The 25,566-nt window shown below is 41.0% G+C and overlaps 1 protein-coding gene across 10 annotated transcripts in view; it reads right to left on the bottom strand.

Moving 5' to 3' along the window:
• The window catches only part of LOC126473268 (nucleolar transcription factor 1-A-like), a 216,924-nt gene that overhangs the window by 158,568 nt on the left and 32,790 nt on the right, over window positions 1-25,566 (bottom strand). For 2 of the 10 annotated variants that reach the window (XM_050100256.1, XM_050100247.1), the window contains exon 3: window positions 22,090-22,291. The exons of the other annotated variants lie outside the window; for them this stretch is intronic. In XM_050100256.1, the coding sequence (XP_049956213.1) occupies window positions 22,090-22,094 (5 nt within the window). In that variant the 5' untranslated portion in view covers window positions 22,095-22,291. The remainder of the gene's footprint in view (window positions 1-22,089; window positions 22,292-25,566) is intronic. 10 annotated transcript variants of the gene reach the window in all.

The following is a 25,566-nucleotide window of genomic DNA, read 5'->3' as shown; positions in this document are numbered from 1 at the left end:
GTTGGTCTGTGGAGTCCAATGCTGGAAAACAGTTGGTGGTGTGCACCGTTGACACGGAGGCCGGCTTGGCTAAGGTGTCACGTGGCAACACTGTCGAAGAGGATCTTTGAATCGGTGAAGGAGAAGACCATTTGCCTTTGGTGAACTTCTACGAGCCTTTCCGGTTAGAGGAAGACTCAGATGTTGGTTCGCTGGAGGAACGTAGAAAGTCTTCATGGAAGTACTTAACAACCTCAGAGCTGAATTGAGAGGTTGCATATCTGTGTGGCCTTGCCATGTCCTCCATGGAGCGAGGGGTAACAAGAACAGAACTATATGTGCCAGACAGCAGAACGCAGGGTTTGCAACTAGCCAATAACTTGTGAGTGACTGGGTAAGGCACTTTTTCCTTTACCCGGATCTCTTGCACAGCCCACTCTTCCAGATACGAGGGACAATCCTGACAGGAGGCCACCACTGCAGTTGATGCAGAAGCGAGAAGGAGGCAGACAATCGCCCTCGAGTGCATCCCTACCAATGGTTACACATTTGGCTGGGTGTCAACAAGACATTCTAGTGTGGTTGAAACAATGACACTGCTAGCAGCGCATTCGGCTCGGAATGTACAGCTGGACTGTGATAATTTCATAGCCTGCTTTGATCTTGGATGGAAGCACCACTCTATCAAAGGTGAGAAAAAGAACGCGGGTGGGCACTAAGGAGGAATCTACCTTTTTCATTACCAGATGGATGGCAATGACACCCTGATCAGAGAGATAAAATTGAGTTTCAGGCTCAGTTAGATCGCTGAGCAGTCTAGTGTAAATAACACCATGGGAAGAATTCAAAGTTCTATGGGCCTCAACACGAACAGGGTAGCGGTGGAGAAGCAAGGCAGCAAGCAGTTGTTGTGCTTGAGAATCGGAAGTAGTCTCCAAACGCAAAGTGCCAGTCCGTAAACAAGAGCAGAATTTCACAGGGCCGGCAATTGCAGCAACACCTTTCTGAATAATAAACGGACTGACCATCTTCAGTACGTGAGACCATGAGTAACTGTCATGCAGTGGGAAGAGTCTTTGAATTGTTAGCCTCATTATGTTTACTTTTCGTAGATGTTGATTGTGAAGATGATTGACTCATTGTGAGAAAATGCCCAACTGGGGGGAGAGGGGGGGAGACCCCTTCACAAGGGGGTGCACCCGCATAGGTGATTGTTCATGCCTCAGGTCACACCTCCCAAATACCTGACAGAGGCACCAATCAGCAATTTGGGAAGGTTGCAGCTCGGGCAATCACCCCTCCCTGGGCCTGACCTGTACCAGGGGGTACATGCAAACCCTACCTGTCGACCCGAGGCTGAGAATTATGCATTACCCACTCACCTGTTAAGCGTCAGACGCATGGGCTAGTCTTCAGGAGTGAACAGGGAGGAAGAAGAAAAAGAGGAACCTCAAACACCGAAGTGGGGGAACGAGAGGAGAAAGGAAACAATGAAAGGAAAAGGAAGCAAAAACAATGGTGAGACTGTTCTTACGTCATCGACAGACAACGCAGAACATTCCCAGTAACACCCCAGACATGTTCCCCACCAAGTGAGGGGAAAAAGAATAGCAAGAGGGTATACATGCAGCATGGAAGGGAAAAAATGCTGGAAAGACTGGGGCCCCGTGGTAGCTAAGCACGAAGGAAAAACTATGTTCACAGTATTTGCAGATTTACAGAAAATTTCTGAGTTCCAACACATCTAGAAATTCTGAAAATAATAGGGATGAAATGCATGGAGTGATAGGTTATCTACAACTTGTACAGAAATCAGACAGCAGTTATAAGAGTACAATGATATGAAAGAGAGGCAAGGTTGAAGCCATTATTCAATCTGTGCGTGCAGCAAGCAGTGAAGGAAACTAAGGAGACATCTTGAAAAGTAATTAATGTCCACGGAGAAGAAATAAAAACTTTAATGTTTACTGATGAGATTTTAATTCTGTGAGGATTGCAGAGGAACCTGAAAATAGAACAAAATAGGCAGTGTTGTAAAAAGAAATTAAAAGATGAGGCATAGTTCATATCAATTCAGGCAGGCTAGGAAAAAAATCTTTCCTTCATAGTCTCTGATGTTATTGAATTTAGCATATGTTAAAATGAAGGACTAAGTAAGGAACAAGTATTTTTTTGTTTTCTACAAAAAAAAAAAATTTCTGCTCTGAGATACAGCCATTGCGCATACCATTTTGAAGATATGAATTTTGGAAAAAATTTTAAAATGCTATATTTTGGGAACAGTTCTAGATATTTTGTAGGTTTTTTTTTTTAATATGAATGATAACTGCTTTATGATTACAAAGAAATCCTCCATTTGGACTTATCTGTCAAAATTCTTTTCCTATAGTGTTCTGAACTTTTTTTTTATAATTTAGAGAAATTTTTTTTTTCAAAAATACCAACCCTTTTTTTATTTTTATTATTTTTATTATTATTATTATTATTATTATTATTATTATTATTATTGTTTATTAGTACCATATAGTTCTACTTTCCCTGAAAAGGAGAGCTTCCACTTGTAGGTTGAACAGGTTTTATAAACAATTGAAATTTTTTCCATACATAAAACCTGTTTTATTACCACATTATCACATAACAGGCTCATAAAAATCAAAACCTAGCATTATTTAACATAATTTTGGTTTTGAAGTATGAATAAGAGATTCAGTTTTCAAGCATTTTCAATCGTTCCAAGATGTATGTGAAAAGTCCAAAGACTTAAAGATTTCAATTTATACAACTTCTGAGCACTCTGTTTTGTACTGAAATTAGCCAGTCAATGAACTAAAAAATGTGTTCCAATGCTTCAGTATCTTCCTTTGATATAGAGTGATGCGTTCCTGTTGAACCAACAGGAACTGAAGCACTTACAAACTTCAAAACATTTTGAACAGGAAGTGAGCAGGATGGAATGTGACAATATTATGAAAAGGAAAGTTGCTACTCCCGTACAGCGGAGATGCTGAGTCACAGATAGGCACAACAAAGAGACTGTCACAAATGAAGATTTCAGCCAGTAAGGCCTCCATCAAAATAGATGACACACACACACACACACACACACACACACTCTCTCTCTCTCTCTCTCTCTCTCTCTCTCTCTCTCTCTCTCTCACGCAAACATGACTCGCACATGACTGCAGTCTCAGGCAACTACAACCACACTGCTTCAGCAGTGCCTGAGACTGTAGTCATGTGTGTTGGCCGAGAAAGGTTTATTTGGTTCAAATGGCTCTGAGCACTATGCGACTTAACTTCTGAGGTTATCAGTCGCCTAGAACTCAGAACTAATTAAACCTAACTAACCTAAGGACATCACACACATCCATGCCCGAGGCAGGATTCGAACCTGCGACCGTAGCGGTCGCTCGGCTCCAGACTGTAGCGCCTAGAACCGCAGGCCACTCCGGTCGGCTAAAGGTTTATTTGTGACAATCTTTTTGTTGTGCCTATCTGCGACACAGCATCTCTGTTATATGGTTATTCGCAACTTTCCTTTTCATACTAAAGAGAATATGAAATGCAGACTGACAATAGCAAGAACTGTGTTTCTTATAATGAGAAATATGTTAAAACCCAATATAAAAAAATTAAGACCTATGAAGTCTCTCCTGGAGGTAGCTGTATGGAGTATAGTCTTATATGTAAGTGGAACACAGACAGTTAACGATGCAGACAAGAAGAAAATAGAAGCTTTTGATATCTAATGTTATATAACATTGAAGGTTAAATGGATAGATAGGGTAATGTATAGATACTGAACCAAATCAGGCAGAAAAGGCATTTAAGGTGCAAATGACTACAGGAAGGTATAGCTTGATAGGACAACTCCTGGTGTATAAAGGAATAGTTAATTTGGTAACTGAGTGAAATGAAAATGGTAGAGGAAAGCCAAAGGTTTGCCACAGTTGGTTGACTGGTTTAAAAGAAGGAGAAGGGGACGAAATAGCTAGGTCATTGGTCCCTTATTCCAAATAAAACAATGCCACAAGAGTGAGAATAAAACAAGCAAGACTGACAACACAAAATGGAGGGAAAGGAAAAACCACATGAACGACAGAAGGACAACAAACACTTAAATGGAAAAAAAGGGGGAGAAGAAAACCACAGAAACGCAAGAAACAGGTAGAAGAGATTAAAACAACAAAACAGATTACCATAGCTGACTGACCATGAGAAGAGAAGCCAGCCACTCTGCAACACATTAAAACCTCCACCCTAAAAGCACTAGGGTGGAGGACACAGAGGGATAAAGGGTGTGCTAAAATTTATATCAAATGATAAAACCCACCCTCACGAATAAAACATAAAACTAAACCAGTCAATGAGGCATTGTCAGATAAAATTAGCAGCAACGAGTCTGGTAACTAAAGATTTCGTAGTAGGGCCGTCACAGTGGGACAGTGTAACAGAATATGGGCCACTGTCAACCCGGTGATGCATCAACACTGAGGCGGATCTTCAGACGCAGAACGTAGCCATGGGTCGCAAAAGTGTGGCCAATTCAGTGCCAGCAGAGAACCACAGAGACCCTGCGAGAGGCACGCATGGAGGACTGCCACACATTCGTAGTCTCATTCACACAAAGGTTGTTGTGCGTACTGTGACTATGCCATTCTGTCTCCCAAAGCCGAAAAAACTGGCGACGTAAAAATGAACGCAGGTCAGTTATTGGAATGCTGATCTCCATAAGAGGTTTCTGTGAGTCCAGTTTGGCCAGCCTGTTCGTTGCCTGGGATTCTGATGTGCCCTGGGGTCCAACCAAACACCACTGAATGACTGGACCGTTCCAGGGCATAGATGGACTCCTGGATGGTAGCTACCGAAGGATGATGAGGGTACACTGGTCAATAGCTTGTAGGCTGCTCAAGGAGTCAGTACACAGAAGAAACGACTCCCCAGGGCATGAAAGGATGTGCTCAAGAGCATGAGATATAGCCACCAGCTCTGCAGTGAAAACACTATAGCCATCAGGCAAGGAATGCTGTTCAATATGTCCTCCATCGACATAGGCAAAGCCAACGTGACAATCAACCATTGAGCCATTGGTGTAAATCACTTCATGGCCTTGGTACATGTCAAGAATCAAGATGAAGTGACAGTGGAGAGCCACGGGTTGAACTGAGTTCTTTGGGCCATGTGAAAGGATCAGGCGAATCCGCGGCCTAAGTGTACACCATGGAGGTGTACACGACTGGACCTCAAGTATAGGTGGTAAAATCAGGGACTACAGCTCAGATAGAAGGGACCGGACGAGAACTGCAATTGTAAGCCCTGACCAGGGCCGCCGATGCGGGAGATGAACCACGGGGCGGAGGGGAGGGGGAGGGGGGGGGGGATTGAACAAGTGCTCAGTAGAGCTGCAGCAGCGTAGAACGATCTGCACCTCAGTTGGTGTTGCTCAGGCGGCGGAGGTCATTGAGGTGCTGCCAGCACTTCCGCTTAAGCTGACTGAGGTGAGGAAGCCAAGTCAATTGGGCGTCAACAACCAGTCCTAAGAATCGATATGTCTCAACTACTCTGAGTGGATTTGTCATTGAGGTAAAGTTCTGGTTCCGGATGAACGGTACAACACCGACAGAAGTGCATAAAACACAACTTTGTAGCCAAAAACTGGAAACCGTGGGCTAGAGCCCATGACAGCACATTGTGGACGGCTCCCTGTAGGCGCCACTCAGCAACACCAGTACTGTTGGAGCAGTATGAAATGCAGAAGTCGTCTGCATACAGAGACGGACAGCGCTACAACTGCTGCTAGACCATTAATGGCCACTAATAATAAAGATACACTCAATACAGAGCCCTGTGGGACCCCATTCTCCTAGATATGTGGGGGGGGGGGGGGGGGGGAGGGGCGGGAACTATAGGAGGCACAAAATTGGACATGGAAAGTATGAAGCAACAGGAAATTCTGGATAAAAATCGGGAGCAGGCCTCGGATACCCCACTCACATAACATGCCAAGGATATGTTGTCACCAGGTGGTATCATATGCTTTTCGTAAATCAAAAATGATGGCAACAAGATAGCGTTTGGAAAAGGCTGTTCAGATGGCAGACTCAAGGGACTCAATATTATCAGTGGTAGAGCGACCCAGGTGGAAGTTGCCCTGGCATGGAGCCAGTAGGTCACGTGACGCCAGGACCCAACCCAACCGCTGACACACCATATGTTCCAGCAGCTTACAAAGAATATTGGTGAGGCTGATGGACCAATAGCTATCCCATCAAGCGAGTTTGTGCTGGGTTTGAGCACTGGTAAGATGGTGCTCCCCTTTCAGTGCAATGGAAAGACACCATCGCACCAAATCCGATAGAAGATCACGAGGAGATGTCGTTTGTAGTCAGACGAGACGTTTCATCATCTGACTGTGGATCCGATCAGGCCCAGGAGCTGTGTCAGGGCAATGGCAAGGGCACCGAGGAGCTCGCACTCTGTAAATGGGGCATTATAGGGTTCACTATGGCGTGTAGTGAACGAGAGGACTTTCTCTTCCATCCACCGTCTGAGTGTGCGAAAGGCTGGAGGGGTAATTCTCCGATGCAGAGGCGCGAGCATAGTGCTCAGCAAAGTGCTCGGCAATCGCTTTTGTGTCAGTAGATAATACGCCACTTATGTTACACCAGGAACACCTGTTGGGGTCTGGTACCCAAAAACTCGTTTGATCTTTGCCCAGACTTGGGAAGGTGATGAATGACACCCAATCATTGACACATACCTCTCCGAACACTCCTGTTTCTGCCTTCTGATAAGCTGTTGAATGCAGGCACAGAGCAGTTTAAAGGCTACGAGGTGCTCCAGGGAAGGGCGCTGCTTATGCTGCTGTAGAGTTCACCGACACTCCTTAATTGCCTCAGCAACTTCCGGGGACCATCAAGGGACTATCATACGCCATTGGCACCCTATGGAACAAGGGATCGTGTTTTCCACTAAAGAAACGATTGTTGTAGTTATCTGGTCAACCACCACATCGATGTTACCGTGTGGGGAGATTCAGCAGTGCAAGGAGGCAGGTTATGCCTCAGGGTCACCTGCTGCCTCTAACTGAGTATTTGTAGCCGTTTCTATGGTGGCTGAGGCATCAGTGAGATCGATGTTCCCAGGGGACGCTAAGCTCTCCACTGCATCCTCAGATGCTGAACTGATAGGGAGTGGTGGTGTTGGGGCCACCAGGGGGTCCTGTTGTTAGCAGACTACTACTTAGTTTGTGTGCTCTCTCACTTCTCTTTAGGGGCTTGCTGGGAAGATTTCTCCGAAGCAGCTCAGTCATGGACGAGGATCATGAAGCTCATTGTCCAGCAGCTTCTGGCTCCTTGAGCCAATGGCAAGTGTCCACCATGGCATTAGTGGAGACCTTGGAAGAGAGAGCCCCAAGAGACCCCTTCCACATGAGAGGAGTCAGAGGAGGCTGTTGCTTCTCCGGCAGGGGGGAGGGGACCAATGGCCCCTGTGTTTGGAGGGACCTTGCTTCCTAAGTAAGTGCTTTGAGTGCAATGGAGGAAAATTTGCCCCCTACCACCAAGGGGGCAGATGTATTCTGGTTGCCCAGAGGGCCCACTGTTCATGGCACAAAATAAGGAACCACTGGTACTTGGGACGGCGATGGTGATGTAGCTGCAGCATATGTCGTCGTCAATCGTATGGGGTGTAATCTTTCGAATTTACATTTAGCCTCTGTATAAGTCAACTGGTGCAGGGTCTTGTGCTCCATAATTTTCTGCTCCTTTTGGAGTAATGGGGAGTCTGGCGAGCAGAGGGAGTGGTGCTCTCCACAGCTGACGCAAGTGAGAGGTGGCACACATGGAGTATCTGGATGCAGTGGACGTCCGCAGTCTTGACATGTGGTGCTGGAAGTGCAGCGGGAAGACATGCGCCTGAACTTCCAGCACTTAAAACAACACATAGGGGGAGGGATGTTTGGTTTAACATCATAGTGGTAAACCATCACCTTGACCTTTTCAGGCAATGAATTGCCATCAAAGGCCAAGATGAAGGCACCGGTAGAAACCCTGTTGTCTTTGAGTCCCCTGTAAATGCGTCGGATGAAATGAACACCCTGCTGTTCTAAATTGGTGCGGAGCTCATTGTTAGACTGCAAGAGGAGGTCACGATGGAAAATGATCCCCTGGACCATGTTGAGGCTTTTATGGGGAGTGACGGAAACAGGAATATTACCCAGCTTGTCACAGGTGAGTAACGCTCAGGATTGGGCTGGAGATGCTGTCTGAATCAAGACTGCACTGTTTTGCATCTTGGACAGCGCTGTCACTTCTCCAAACTTATCCTCAAGGTGTTCGATGAAAACTTGAGGCTTCAACAGTAGAAAAGAATTCCTATCAGTTCTGCTACAGACTAAAAACTGAAGCGAGTATGGCTCTCTCCGTTCTGTAGCTCTACATTCCTCCCATGGTGCAGCAAGGGAGGGAAACAATTTAGGGTCATACCTGTCGGCATTGTATTCTATCTTGCCCTTCTTATGAGAATGCCGGTGCCATACGGTCACCAGCAAGAGGTGACTTAGTCCGCTTTATTGCGCGTCATCCGCCCTGATGCCACCCTTTCTGATCAGGGGCTCTCCCTACGGGTGCCACCCAGCCACAGCAAAGGCCAATTGGCATGATGGCCATTACCGGGAGTCCTGATGCCCCAGGAAGACAGGCATCTACTCCTTGGCATATGTGGGGAGTTTACAGCTCAGGCATCAGCAGTGCGATCCCTCTGTTGACAGGGGGCTACCACCAAATGGGTACATGACCACCCCACCACAACAGACTGGCTACTGTGCTGGATATTGGGCGCAGAGAAATCCAATATTGTCATGGGGGCAAAAGAGGACAGGAGACAACGGAAGAAGATAACATACCCCAGCAAGTGTCCTCGCCCAAATAGTTGAATCGCAGGTGGAGATGCAAAGCCGTGACAAGAGATTCAGGAATCGAATCTAAGGGCATGTGCCCATATGGCCTGCCCTGTTGTAGAATTTTGAAAGTGGCAGGTCAAACCATAGAATGGGACATGAACTCATAGGGCCAGAAAGTGTGAGACTCCTTTTAGCTGCCTCTTAAGACAGGCAGTAAACAAGTTCAAAAATGAAGTAGGTTACCACACTCATTCAGAGATGCAGAGACTTGCACAGGGTAGACTTGCATGGAGAGCTGTAAATGATTAAATTTTTATGCACAGTGATAGTCCTAGCAGTCTCCATCAAAAACTGGAAGCAACTGTCCAACATGGGTTTGATACTCAACTCCTACCAGTTTGTGAAGTACAGTTGATAAGGGCTGCTATATATTCAGTCTAGGAACCAAACACATTTCAGACCATTGTATGCTGCATCTGACAAAGACAAGAAGGTCAATTGTTGAAACATTATGCATGAAAAAGGAACTTGCCAACCCAGCTGGATATCCTGATACACGTATCCTTCCAAGAGTGGAGCTGTTTTGCTTGCCACATTTTTTGTTTAAGCAAAATTTTCATCTTTTTTGCATTTTACTCATAGAAGTAAACATACGAACTGTAAATGAACTACACACAGCTTAAAAAATTTCTCCACTAGCCCAGTTTCTTTTTATTTTGCATTCTTTTTATTATGTATCAGTATCTTAGTTCCCAAATTTTTCTTCACACTGTAGCCTCGACTTGCAGCCTACTACTTTCAGTAGTCCCAGAGCAATATTTTTAAAATAATTTATTTAAACATACTGGAACCATTTTCATTTTGCCCATGACATTATACGGTTTGCATCTAGTGTAGGTAAACTACAACATCTGTACAAACTTCACGAAGTACGTCTGACGGTAGCCTTCAAAATCAATTCCAATAAAGCATAATGTATAATAAATACAGCAAAGAGAAACTAATACAAATTAACAACAAAATCACATTGATGAGTTTTTATGCCAAGGCAGTTGAAAACAGTTACTGTATGGACATCAAAAGTAATGAACAGCAGAGTAAAAATTATTTGTAGTGCTTTTGGTAAATTAGATAGTGTGTTTAAAACCAAGTATCTGATGAGTCTGGAAAGGAAAGTTTACAGTGAATGTATATTACCATACACTGACTTTTTATGCACAGTTTGCTCTGGAAGAAATGAAAAGTTATGCAATAGGGATTCCTGAAAGATAGAAGGGGGAAAAAAGAAACAGGAAAGGAAGATGCGACAATTGCAGTAGTGAGACTAAAACCGACATGAACAAGACATATAGTCAAATCAATGAATGATGTGATGAACCAAGGTAGAACTTGGTTGCATTCCAGGAGATATGTAAAGATTAGGAAGATGATCTAATGGAATGGGGTAGAGGATTAGCGAACATACAGGAACAACATAGATGAGAACAACTAAAGAACGTAATGAATGTAATAGTCTTGATGATGCCTTTATCCAGCTGTGGATGTGAAATTGCTACTACAGCCACTTCCCCCATTCTTTTTTAAAGTATAGTCATAATACTTCCTAGAGTGTGTGTCCGTGTGTGTGTGTGTGTGTGTGTGTGTGTGTGTGTGTGTGTGTGTGGAGGGTGGGTGGTTGGGGGTGTAAGGTAAACTTTCACTGATGCTATTGCATGACTGAAGCAAAACATGTTATAAATGTTGGCAAGCTGCGTGGATTTAAAGATCTTAACTTCAGCAAGTTGTATATGCCCTGTGACATTTATTTATGGAAATTTCTCCTCCTCAGACTGGATACACTCTGCTCCCAACCATACAGTTAACCATCTATTCCTGATCTGAGTTCTACCCAGTCATATTTTCTGCAATCATCACAACTTCAATATTTGAATGTAGTATGGCAAAAATTTTTGCACTCATAACATCACAATGGATCCAGTTTAAATTGAAACTGAATAGCAAAATAGATTCAGGTGTGTTATTTCCATATACACTCAGTATTTTCCATTTTAGAAACTAATTCTTAATCCAAATCTTTCTGCACCACAGCTACAGTCTTGCACGAGACAGCCACACACTGTCATTCAGTAACAATAAAAGATAAAAGAAACACAAACTGTTTTAAACTTCATAAGTTGGCCACTTGTTCAGCTGTGGCATTTTTTATCACAAATTTACCAGACTGATATCCCTCCACAGATTTCATGACACTCATAACTCTCTCCCATATTTATTATATCAATATTACCTCTTCTCTTTTTGAAACCATGAATATATTTTGTCACAGCTGTGTCTTGTTGCTATAGATCTCCCATTCTCATAGAAAAATGCTCAAATGCTCTTTGACCCTCTTTGTTGGGCTGTGTACCAATATACATCTTTTTTTATTTTAACACTTACAGTGATATCCTCAAATATTTGTTGGATGTATTCCAATCTCTGTGGTCCTCTACAGTTTTTACTATACACAGTTCCTTTCTAGTACCATGGGAGTTGTTCACTGATATTTCAACAAGTGTCCTATCACTTTATCCATTCTTCTTGTCAGCGTTTTCTATATGTTGCTTTCTTCATTGATTCTGCAGAAACCTCCTCATTCCTTATCTTTTCACTCCACCTAAGTTTCAATATCTTTCTGTACCACTACATCTCACATGCTTTGATTCTCTTCTTTTTTCCTGTTTCCCCACAGTTCATTGTATGTGCTAGTTTTCTTATTACATCCTCCTCGTTTATTCCATTGTGTGTTATTTTGTTTCTAATGCAGCAGAATTCCTTGACTTCATCAACTTCATGATCCCTACCTTTGATGTTAAGGGTACTGTTAATCTAATTTCTGCTACTCCTCATTACTAGGTGTGGCAATAAAGAATCCAGACTCATTCTCTAACTCTTTATTAAAAAAGCTGTGTTACACTTCTTTTTCTGTTATGCTGTTGAAGAGGCTCATTGCTTTTTCCTTCACTGCATCCACAGAATCGAACCTGGTTCCTCTGAGCGCAGACTTCAGTTTTGGGAAGAGAAAGAAGTCACACAGTGCTAGATCAGGTGAATATGGTGGATGCTCCATCACTGGAATGTTGTTTTTCTCCACAAACTAGGCCAGCAGATGCACTGTCCTGATGAGGAATCCATGAGCGATTCTTCCACAGAGCTCACGACGGGCCTTCAGAACAGTTACATAATAAGCTTGACTGACAGCCTGACCTTCAGGCAACGTATCAATGTAGGTAACCCCTCATATATCAAAGAAAGCAATCATCATTACTTTAAATTTTGATTTTCTCTTGGACACTTTCTTCTTCCTAGGGGACTGAGGGGTCACTTAGTCTCTTAACTGTACTGGAACATGGATGTTTCAGCACACACAATTATTTTACCAAGGTAATCAGGGTCATTTTCAATGTTTTCAAGAGTGTCAGCATAGTAGTCCACTCAATGTTGCTTTTGCTCGTTTGTGAGGATTCTTGGTACCACTTTAGCATAAAGCTTTATGTCCAGATTATTGTGCAAAATCTGTCTAATGGTTGTCTTATGGATGCAGGCAAGTTGTGCAATTGCTTGAATGCTCACGCGGCGGTCTTCTCGAACGATTCTACTGACCTTCTCCACATTCTCTTCAGTTTTTGAACTGAAGGACAGCCTGATTTTGGTGAGGTCTACCCTACCATCCTTGAACCTCTCAACCCACTCAAAAACTTGCATACAAGATAGACACTGATCACCATAAACTTGTTTCAACAAATCATTTCTGTGGCAGATTTTCTAAGTTTTCTGAGGAATTTGATGTTAACATGTTGTTCCACTTTAGAACATAGCATAATTCCGACGTAACTCAGATGCATGACTCGTTTCCTAAGAAGGCTCACAGCCAGACTAACCACAGCAGCGGCGTGAAATTTTGCACGCATGTCAGAGAGAGTCTCAAGGTTATTCCCCTCCTTCTTCTCTTTGTCACACAAAGCCAGAAATGCACACAACAACCAGTCCCGTTTCTTTATTGACACATTTCATACTTTCATACTCTGCCAGAGTTAGGAATCTTTATGAGGAGAAATAAGCATTGTTAAACAAAAATAATTCGCATTACAGGATAGTTTTCTGAATTCAATATCATGGATGATAAAGTAGGACTACTTCTGGAATCTAGTGTACGTCCTAAATACATTTTTCAAGAAAAACAGCAGAAAATGAACACAGAAATTGCCAACATAACTAGAAATTAAGACCAATTATCTGCCGAAAATAAACTGTAAACAATGTGGCAGTCAAAAAGCACATCAGGATATCAGGTAACCACAGGTTAATAAGAAACAAAATTAAACTGGGCACTAAATTAATTGGAATTAAATTTAAATCTGAAACCAGTATATAATAGAAACTGCAGCAGAGAATACCAATTATCAGCCATATTTAAAGATAACAATCTTGGCAATGAAAAAGGTGACATGATCAGGATTCAGGAACTTGAGAACAATGTGGCAAACACGAAAACAAATGGACGTGGTACAAGAAATGGAATGACACAGATCAGAAATTTGACGATTAAGTGAAACAAGAATAACTGGATTTAGAGAAAGAAGAATAAAGGAAAGGAGCATCCTCCTTTATTCTAGAAGAAAAGATGAAGTCCATAGTGAAGGAGTGGCATTAATACTAGACTGGAGAGCAAAGCAGTCTTCAATAGAGTGGTACCCAATTACAGAGATAATCATAGTCACTCGCTTTGCAATGAAGGTAAGACCAGTGACCAGTGTACAATATTATGCACCAACAGAAATGTCTGAGGACGACGAGTAAGACAAGTTTTACAGCAATCTCCAAGAAATGCTACAAAAGTGTTGGAAAAGATATATCCTCCTGCTGATGGGTTATCTTAAGGCAAAAATTGGGAATGATGACTGTGGGGTAGAGCAGATTATTGGGCAACATGGGTTGGGCATCCGAAATGACAATGGAGAACGTCTCACAGACTTGTGCACAATGTCTAACCTGATCACTGGAGGTTCCATTTACCCCCATAAACAGGGTCACAAAGTGTTGTGAGTTACACCAAATGGCAAAACAGAGAACCAGATAGACCACTTTGCAATTAGCAGGACCTGGCGAAGATCGCTTCTAGATGTGAGGAACAAAAGAAGAGCAGATGTCTGTAACAAGTCCGTCTAAAAATAACTGCACACACGGACATTGTAGGCAGAAGGGGATCAGATTTAATTTTGGAAAGTTGGACAATTGGACAATACGCAAGCCCAAGAGGAGTCCTTGACCCAACCGAGAAATCGTTTTGAAGTACTTAGCGGAGGAATCGAAGAGAATGACATTGATGGTCAATGGGATGCAGTGAAAATGACCTACACACAGAATGCTGAGGAAATTCTTGGAACAAAGGGCCACGGCAGTCAAGATGGTTCTCTGACCATACTTGGGATGCAATACAGCAGAGGAGGAAGGCAAAACTCTGGCTAAATTGTGCACAGGCAAGGGAAGTAAAAGAAGAAATCCAACAGGAACCATGCGCACTAAATAGGATGGTGAAGAAGGGTTTCAGAAAATATAAGAGAACTTTCATCAATAATCTCACAGCTAAGGCGGAGGCAGCAGCTAACAGAGGTGATAGCAAGACCCTTTACAACATCCCAAGAAGACTGTCGAATAGGAAATTTTGGGGTGATATGCCAATCAAACAGAAGCAAGGAAAACTACTTACAAATCAATAAGACCAAGTGCAGAGGTGAAAACATTATCTTGAGAAAGTTGTGAACCGTTAAACTACAGATGACACTGTAACTCATCAGAATGTGGATGGGGAAGGACTCCCACAAGATATGTCAACTATGTAGAATCATTATCTGAAGAAGATATCACTAAAGCAGCCCAACAAATAAAACATGGAAAAACTCAGGACTGGACATCTCCACTCCAGAGTTACTGAAAGTAAATTCCTCTATAACAGCAAAAATTTTACGTCTACTACTGACAGGCATATGGGAGAATGAAAAAGTATCAAATGATTGGAACAGAGGCATGATCATCAAGCTCCCCACGAAAGGAGACCTATCGTTTTGTGATAATCGTAGAGGCATCACCCTGCTGTCAATCTCAAGCAAGATACTCTCATGAATAATCCAAAATAGGATAAAAGCGTGTGTAGACAAGAAAATAAGAAGAGACCAAGCAGGATTTAGGGAATGTCACTTGCATTGACCAGATAAACACCATGAGAATAATAGCAGATCATTCATATGAATACCAATCACCACTTCACATGCTGTTTGTAGACTTTGAAAAGCCATTCAACAGTATAATTAGAACAAAAATATGGGGCTTGCTGCAAAATCTGGAATTCCCAGGAAAATAAATGCTCTTGTCAAGTGCTTGTTTGAAAATTACATGTGTCAGGTTCAAAATCAACGTACACTTTCAACTCCAATGACAGTGAAACCAGGAGTTTAAGCACAGCCATATGCTCTCACTGACCCTATTTAACATGGTACTGAATGTCATAATGATGCAAGCAATTGATAAAGTGAGAGGAATAAAATGGAGCAATGGAACACACACAGAAAACCTAGATTTTGCAGTTGACTTTTGCCTGCTATCCCACTGCCTCAACAACATGAAAGAGAAACCAAAAGATATGAAGTCTTCAGCAAAAGATGTCAGTTTGAAAATTAATGCCCAAGAAAACAAAAGACATGCTGGCAAATGATAACAACATCACAGAGCTTAGGTTTGGGAGCCAGGTAATCAAAAGGTTGGATAAGTTTTGCTACCTTGGAAGCATAATTACACCATATGGTGGTGCATCAGAGGAAATTAATAGCCGCATCAACAAAGCCAAAGGCACTTTTACAACTCTCCGCTCCATCTGGTGATCAAAGGAAATAACATTGAGGAACAAATTGTGGATATTTGAAAAATGTAAAATCTGTGATTCTACGTGGATGTGAAACACGGAAAGTGATAAAGCAGCTACTACATAAGCAGCAGACATTCAACAACAGATGTCTGCAGACCATCCTGGAGGTACAGTGGCCAAACGTCATCTCTAACTAAACACTCTGGGAAGAACCAACCAGAAGCCAACTGAACTGCATAAGTAGCAGGAAGTGGCGATGGCTAGGACATACACTCCAGAGACCAAATGAACATATTGCAAAGGAAGTACTTTACTGGATCCCACAGGGATGACGGAGACAAGGCAGGCCCAGAATGACATGGAGACGATCAGCTGAATGGGAACGTCAACAGCGGGGAATAGGATGGGAAGAAGTGAAAATACTAGCAGAAGACAGAACAAGAGGGTGATCCTTTGTTGCAGCCCTTTGCTCCACGCAAGGAGTTGAAGCAATTATTATTATTATTACTATTATTAATATTTTATCCATGTTGGATCTTGTGAATACCACAGCCGTTAATGATAGTGAGAAAAGCCAGTCCACAATGTAAATTTTCACTTTTTATTCATTCAGTGACTAATTTTGGGCCGAGACCCATTTTCAAGTCATGATAACAAAGTCGAAAATTGCATTTCCAAAGATTTTGAAAAAGTGCAATGAACATTTACAGTGCACTCATATAACAGAGCACTGTAAGTGTTCATTGCCCATTTTCTATACCTTTGGAAATGCCATTTTCGGCTTTGTTAAGATGATTTGAAAATGGGTCTTCATTCAAAACTAGTCATTGAATGAATAAAAAGTAAAAATTTGCAACTTGGACTGGTTTTTTGTTCTACTGATTAACAGAAGCTGCTGGCCCAAGCTACTCCAGCATGCTGGAAGTTTGTTAATGACCAGCTGGTTGCATCATTCACCAAAGGTGGTAATAATAATAATAATAATAATAATAATAATAATAATAATAATAAATTTGTTAAGTGCAAAGCCAGTTTAATTACTAAAAAAATCATGTAACAAGACTACCAGTTAAAACTAACAGAAAAGCTTACAGTGTTCAAGAATGAAGAGACTTATGTATGAGAAATAACACTTTAATAAATAATATACTGGAAAAAAAAACACATGTTGCTGAAGTGAAGACGGGAAACAAAACAAAATTTGAGAAGCCACAAGAATATTGAAGAAGGAGAGAAAAGAAGTAAAATTAAATTACAGCACAAGTCAGATAGAATAAACTAACAGCACTGTTTATGAGATGATGTCACTGTACAATGAGAAGATAATAAGGAGACAGCTGAGAATAGCTCAAATATGAAGAAAACAAAACTAACACGCTGGGTAGACATCATATTATATTAGTTAGGATGGAATTTAACAATATTATGAAAAGGATAGTTGCTACTCACCCTGTGTCGTCGGAAATACACACACACACACACACACACACACACACACACACACACACACGACCACTCTGACAGTCTGTTTGCTGTGTCCATCTGCGACTCAGCATCTCCATTATGTGGTAAGTAGCAACTATCCTTTTCATAACACTGATACATTCCATCCTGAATTTTCCAATGTTTTATATTGGTTAGAATGTGTTGTGATGGCAAACTGGAAGACCACATTAGAGGTATTTCAGGATTTCTTCAAAAATCGTTTTAGCGCACCTAAGAAAATGGACACGTTGACAACAAGCTGTGAGAGCGGGTGCATTCCAAAAGTTTTACTACAAGGAGGAGGGAAACAAATGAAAAGAAGGAATGCCGCTGGGGGTCATGGGTTAACAGTAACAATAATTAAAGTAGGGAGAGAGATGGTGAAAACAAAACTAGCAAAGTTATACAAAGTATAGCACATGGTGGGAACGATGTTGTACTTGCAATCCACATGAAAGAGAGCAGGGAAGGTTTGAGGACGTTGAGCCCATTTGCTTTTTGTCAGTGGTACAGAAGATTTTTCCAAAAATCCTTACTAATCCTCTAGAATTTACAAGGAGAAATGTATAAGATGGCTTTTGAAGTGGGTATAGCAATATGGCCCACCTACAGGTCCTCAACAAAGGAACAACAATTGTTTGTTACTATTTTCTTTGGAAATTACAGAATATGGCAAAGTGTTTCATTATCATAATAAAACACTTGCTGGCAATATTCAAGAATCATGAAATAGACTATATCTAAGTCAATTTGTAGAAAAATATGTACAACAAAGCTGTAACTTCCACTCAATTACTTCAGGAGAGAGAGAGAGAGAGAGAGAGAGAGAGAGAGAGAGAGAGAGGGGAAGGGGGGGGGTGGGAGGGGTGTTCACAACTGAGAATGAAGTTAGCCAATGTGACTCGTATTTTCCATAGCCTTGGAACAGTTCTTTGAATCTTAAACTGGAAGAAAGGACAAAATGCAAAAACAAACTTATCGGAACCACCCTCAACTTGCAGATGACATTATTTTGTTTGCTATGGATCCAGAATTTCACTACTAGAGGGAGGAAATAACAAATGGACAGAGACTTTAAAAAAAGAAAAAGACAGTTGGATAAAAGTGGTTTGAGGTTCATTCAACCAGTACTAGGTTACGGAAACGAAACATGCAAAAACAGTTCAAAAATTTAGGGCTGCTCATCGAACAATGGAAAGATGCTTGTTGGATACATACAAAGAAAAGATAAGAGAAATAACAGGATTTGAGTATGTTATAGCAACTGTGATTAAAATCCTTCTGCTGAGTCATTTTATAAAGTATTTAAAATGCTAAAATACCAAAGCATAAGTCATTTTATAAAGTATTTAAAATGCTAAAATACCAAAACACCAGAAGACTTTGTTGTGTTGCAGCAGTCCTTCTCAGGAATAGAATGGCTTAGTTGGGGAGTGGGTACTTCAATACATTTCTTTTCTATGTCATAAGACCACAACCATCAAATTTCTTAGACTTTATTGGCCATAAAATACTAGTGGTTGGTGTTAGGAAAGACAGCAATCCATTTGTGAGGCAGGTGGCTTACTGGTAATTGGCAGTCACCGCAAATCAATGACAAGCTTGTGGGGCCTGTTTTCCTGCTTTTACATACAGAAAACCGAAACCAGTTCAGCATGTGCTGTCCATTTAGTTGGTCACAACAGTGTCAGTGAAACCACTGACATACAATTGCACAATGAACATGGTAAAAGGATGGTTGGGAATCAGCAGCTGTTCTCTCGGTAGGGATTGTTAAGCTGCACTGGTATTTCAAGTGCCTATCTTAATTTGTGCAAGCACACAAATGGCTGTCTCTAAATTTCTGACTTCAGGAAACTATAGGCCACTCAAAACCCCAGTTTAATTCTGCAATGTTGATCGATCATATTGCCCAAAATGAACAGAATGCTTATGTTTTGCTATGTGGGCCTTCCAGTTTTCCCAATGTACAGGGTTATTACAAATGATTGAAGCGATTTCACAGCTCTACAATAACTTTATTATTTGAGATATTTTCACAATGCTTTGCACACACATACAAAAACTCAAAAAGTTTTTTTAGGCATTCACAAATGTTCGATATGTGCCCCTTTAGTGATTCGGCAGACATCAAGCCGATAATCAAGTTCCTCCCACACTCGGCGCAGCATGTCCCCATCAATGAGTTCGAAAGCATCGTTGATGCGAGCTTGCAGTTCTGGCACGTTTCTTGTTAGAGGAGGTTTAAACACTGAATCTTTCACATAATACCACAGAAAGAAATCGCATGGGGTTAAGTCGGGAGAGCGTGGAGGCCACGACATGAATTGCTGATCACGATCTCCACCACGACCGATCCATCGGTTTTCCAATCTCCTGTTTAAGAAATGCCGAACATCATGATGGAAGTGTGGTGGAGCACCAACCTGTTGAAAGATGAAGTCGGCGCTGTCGGTCTCCAGTTGTGGCATGAGCCAATTTTCCAGCATGTCCAGATACACGTGTCCTGTAACGTTTTTTTTTTTCGCAGAAGAAAAAGGGGCCGTAAACTTTAAACCGTGAGATTGCACAAAACACGTTAACTTTTGGTGAATTGCGAATTTGCTGCACGAATGCGTGAGGATTCTCTACCGCCCAGATTCGCACATTGTGTCTGTTCACTTCACCATTAAGAAAAAATGTTGCTTCATCACCGAAAACAAGTTTCGCACTGAACGCATACTCTTCCATGAGCTGTTGCAACCGCGCCGAAAATTCAAAGCGTTTGACTTTGTCATCGGGTGCCAGTGCTTGTAGCAATTGTGAACGGTAAGGCTTCTGCTTTAGCCTTTTCCGTAAGATTTTCAAAACCGTCGGCTGTGGTACGTTTAGCTCCCTGCTTGCTTTATTCGTCGACTTCCGCGGGTTACGCGTGAAACTTGCCCGCACGCGTTCAATCGTTTCTTCGCTCACTGCAGACCGACCCGTTGATTTCCCCTTACAGAGGCATCCAGAAGCTTTAAACTGCGCATACCATCGCCGAATGGAGTTAGCAGTTGGTGGATCTTTGTTGAACTTCGTCCTGAAGTGTCGTTGCACTGTTGTGACTGACTGATGTGAGTGCATTTCAAGCACGACATACGCTTTCTCGGCTCCTGTCGCCATTGTGTCTCACTGCGCTCTCGAGTGCTCTGGCGGCAGAAACCTGAAGTGCGGCTTCCGCCGAACAAAACTTTATGAGTTTTTCTACGTATCTGTAGTGTGTCATGACCATATGTCAATGAATGGAGCTACAGTGAATTTATGAAATCGCTTCAATCATTTGTAATAGCCCTGTACAGAGCACTGATTCACAATGTATCCAGTAAACATTTGCTGTTAGAGGGTTTTTTACTTCATCCTTAATGGGATCTATAAAATTCTGCAGCCCCTTCGGAAAACTGGTTTGAAGCCTCTTCAGTGAAACACCTTGCCTATTTGATTACTGATCCCTATGACATTTCTCAATTTTGTTTGTTTAGCTTCATGTTGAACTTTGCAGTTCTTCTTGTTTTTCTTTTTCTGGCATATCTATCAGCTCAGAACATGCTTAATACTGCTTGCATTGCTGATGTGATGGCCTCAGGTGGCCAGTGTGTAGAACAGAACACTTTTGAGTTGAATGATTGTGCGATTTGACATGTAGGTACGCGTTGGTGTGTCCTAGGTTGCCACTGGCAGTTCTGTGGACCTCCACAACCTGCAACAAACTGTGCCGTCAGTTGTTTTAGTGTGTATGAAAATTCTAGTAGATGTGGTTCTTATGCAGAATGTTAATATAATGATGGAACTTACAATTTTGGATGTAACCAAAAAACTATTGTGTTACTCACATATCGCAGCCAACAGTTTGGCTGAAACTGCATGGTGCTTAAAGCAGTACACATTAAAGGTGTACATTGTTTTCAGAGAGAGGGTGGCTTTCATTGTCAATATTTCTGTGTTTTCATAATACTTCACACACCAGGTGATACAGGATGACTACAAACATAACCACAACTGTATACATATATCAGGCGATATTCATTCATTAAGAATGCTAATAGTTTCTTCTATTGTATGATGTGTTGGAGAAGAACGGCTGACCATATAATGTATGTCAGTTCCTGTATAAGTTGGACAATGTGCTAGTGACAAATGTAGACAGGCTGGGCATAGAGAGACAAAATAATGGGAGATGGAGTAAGGAGATGCTGTGTTGAACTCCTTATGATAAGAAACAAGCAATGGGAGATCTAACAGATGATGGAGTGACAGCATAAAGAAACAGGCTACACAAACTTGGATGCAAGTAGATGAAGATTGTAATATACACAGAAGTGCAGATGAGGATTGTGTTCAGTAGCAGAGCAGAAGAGGATTGTGTTCAGCAGATGATGATAACTTGCTTTTGATATGGTGATGAATATATTTATGTTGACCGCCAACTGTCTATTCCTGTGTTAATCCTCTGTAGATCTTCTTGGGTCTTACTAGAGTTTTCTGGCATTGCAAAAGTCCTACATGTAATAGCATCATTTCTGAAGAGCTTCATGGAGCTTTTTATGTTATCCACCACATCATACATACAGTACATATAATGTACATTACTGGCTATGGCTGTCACACATAAGTATAATTAATTCTTCAGGCCATGCTTTTTATCTTTAATGAGCATTCTCTGATGCTCTATTAATTTTTTCAGAGTCAGAATCAATATTTTTTGTTCGAATATACAACCATAAAATACTATCATTAGCTAGGAAGTAATTAACTGATAGTTTCAAATAACCAACAACAGTACTAGATCAAAATAGCTACATACCTCATTGCTGAGTATTGCTAGAGTCACTTTCGAAGTACACTTATGTCTCTGTAATCATCGGTTGAATACATCTGGTAATCTGACATTTTGCTGGCATACAGATAAGGGCAGCATGATGGACGTGTATATAGTTGTCACTTGATAGCTATTTGTTGTTTTCCCAGCAAAGCAGTTACTATTGTGACAAATATAATAAACCAACCTGCAAACCAAGTGACCTTTTGAACTCAAAACCCATTAACTGAGAGTTCAATTACATCAGTGTCCGATACAGTTGCAAATGTCTTAACCACAAATACAACTGTGTCTGAAAAGGTGGAAATAACTGGGACTGGCCACAACACGTATTTCAGAGAAAGACAGCGATGAGATGTTTGATTAAGATTTGGACAAGGTCAGCAGTTTGACATTCTTATGTGATCTGGTGTTCTCTCATCACTGCCTGTAGGTATTGCAATTATTTACTGTACTCCACTCTGAAAACCAAGCACTATATGTATGTCCTATACATTATACTTTTTGAAGAAAATCTAGAATTCTCTTTTTGTCATCAGACTGACACAAAATGTTGGCTTCGTATCAAAATCTAATAATGTTGTGGTGCGTTACATAATACATATGCAGAAAAGTAAAGAGGAGTAAATGAAACAGGCATAGGGAATACACACATTAAAAAAAATTACAACAATGAAAACAATCCATTTTTCAGAATATGATGTAATTGAATAGATAAAAAATATACTCACCACATGGCGGCAGAAGGCATACATAAACGAAGGTTGTAATAAGGTGAGCTTACGGAGCCAGTGGCTTCTTCTTCAGGCAGAAGCGTTAAAGGGAAATGAAGAGGGGTGAAGGAAAAGGACTGCAGAGGTCTAGGAAAAGGAGTAGATTTCTGGATGACTTTTCTGGAATCTACCCCTTTTCCTAAACCTCTGCAATTCTCTTCCTTCACCCTTCTTCCTTCCCCTTTTAACTATTCTGCCTGAAGGAGGAGCCACTGGCTCCAAAAACTTGCCTAATTACATCCTTCTTTTATGTGTGTGTTCTGAAGTCGCATGGTGATTAGATTTTTTATCTATCCAATTAAAAAATTAGACTGATAGCAAGTACAACATGTCAATAGCAGGAATGGCTAACACAGAAATGCAAAGCTGTAGATGCATGCCAAACTCAGGGATAAGACAGATCCCATTTATAGGCAAATTAAGTAAGACTTTGGAAAAAAGAAGCGTTTTTATGAACATAAAAGAGCTCACATGGCAAGCCAGCTCTAAGCAGAGGAGAAGAGGTTCAAAGATGGAAGGAGCACACAGAATCACTACATAAATGACAAATTTGAAGACAATATTATATAAAGGAGAGGGAGTGAATGGAGATGATGTAGGGAATGCACACCTGTAAGAAAAATTTTGCAGTGCACTGAAAGACCTAATAAGGGAATCGTCCAATTCGACATTTTGAAACCTGCCTTGAATTCTTTTATACAGAAAGAACACACTGAAAGAAACCCAATAACAAAATTCTTGTTGCTGAGACACACTGCAAGTATTTTTTAACCCTTTCAGATCCACTGGCAACAATTTTTACTGTCTCTTAGTTGCAACAGAAACTTTTTTTCCACAATGGAAACCTTATGTACACATTTGTGGCTGTTCAATCTTTTCATCATGTGCAAGGCTGCCCCTGCCCAATACCACTATAAAATTATCAACATGTGAATGTAGCAGTGTGCTGTTGCTTGTGACAGCCAGAGTAGACAGAGATTGTTTGTTAATTATATTCCACTGTATAACTGAATGATATTAGACCATTAAATCATAATTAAAATTGTTCATCTCCAGAAAAAATTCATGTCAGAAAGGGCCAAAAAAACTGTTGATATTGGCCGAATTCCTAACTCATCAACAGTTGGAGAATTTTTACACTAATGCTGTAGCTGTAGCAGACAGCGCATGCACAACACATCGGGCACATATCCTTGACTGATGGTACAGAAGTAAATAGATAATATGGCATGACACAATCTTAACTTGTAAAGCAGATTTAAGTTTCTGTTCATAGTTTCTCTGACATAATTGTTCACAGTTACTATTCACTTAAATTTGCAACCCATTTAATATCCATAATAATGAGCAGTTACCTTTGTGATTTCACTGTGTGTTAACAATAGAGATAAAACTGAATTCAATTTCTTTGTGATTTCATGGCATACACTTGCTAATAGCATCTGTCTATGTCCAGGTTCAAGAGTTTCACAATAATGTGGAATCCAATAAATATTTCCAACTTTGCAAAGATAAAATACCAATAATGTGGTATGCAAATGTAGCCATCTACTTCTTCAGAGGACCTACATGTGTGTTATTTATTAGTTAATTTCTTGGACGTTCATTCCAATGATATCAACATTTAGTTAGGAACTATGGAAACATAGAAGACACATGAAATAACTCTGGCAATTCCATGAATTGTGATTTGAATGATAATTGTTGCATTACAAAGGCCAACAACAAAAATAGAGCACCTTCAGAGCCCAAAGAAAACATGTTTCATAATAGCCTTCAGTGACACAAAAAGGGCTGTAACTTTTTTGGTTAAACAAAAGAAAGAGAAAACACTTCAACTTCAGTTGTCTGCAAAGCTGGTTTCAAAAATGCGCTAAAACAGAACTTGCAAAAGCATGAAAGAAAAACAATTTGGAAGATTTAGAACTGCTCGTGAGAGTCAATGCACTGTTACCAAGATCTATGACACTTGGCACTCTGAACTGCAAGTGAGATGAATGTTACTGATTTCCAGGCTTCTTCGACCTGGTTAAACAGATTCAGGAAATGGAAATCACAAAATGAGGAAGTTTACTTCAAGTAAATTTTTAGAGAAGATATCATTAATAGGTAATACATACTATAGAGAAACTCGTCACTGACATGAAGAGGAAGCTTATTGTTATCCCCTAAAAGCTGCACACACAGCCAGTCAGTCAGGCCTCATTCAACCACACTTTATCATTTTAAACAAAAAAAGACAAGAGTCACTTGTGCAGTCAATAAATGCTATGACACATTTGTATACAAGAATGCCAGTGATAATTATCGGTAATTACTGTTTCTGCAACTTTCTCTCTGTTTTCACCAACATCAAGACAAACTGGGACCAAAAATTAAAAACAGAGGACTGTTTACCAGCAAAAGTTTGGAAAATGAAAACTACTTCTTACCATCTGCAGAGAATAATTCATTGCTTCACTGTAGTCTTGGCCTGGTTGTGAAAATAACTCCACATTTCACAGACCACAAAAAGCTGTTAATATAATTCAAATTCACCCAGAAGTAAGAGAGTAATTCAGTCTCTCGATAAAAAAAATTTTCAACAGTGTAAAGCATTTTTCAGATTTTTGATAGTTTTTTGTCATTTCAGATTTATCAGCAGAACAATATTCTTAGACCTCAGTCATTCCTGCATTGTCAGTTTGCA

This window comes from Schistocerca serialis, chromosome 1, assembly GCF_023864345.2.
Source record: "Schistocerca serialis cubense isolate TAMUIC-IGC-003099 chromosome 1, iqSchSeri2.2, whole genome shotgun sequence".
Taxonomy (NCBI): domain Eukaryota; kingdom Metazoa; phylum Arthropoda; class Insecta; order Orthoptera; family Acrididae; genus Schistocerca; species Schistocerca serialis.
This window is presented reverse-complemented; position numbering and strand designations above follow the sequence as displayed.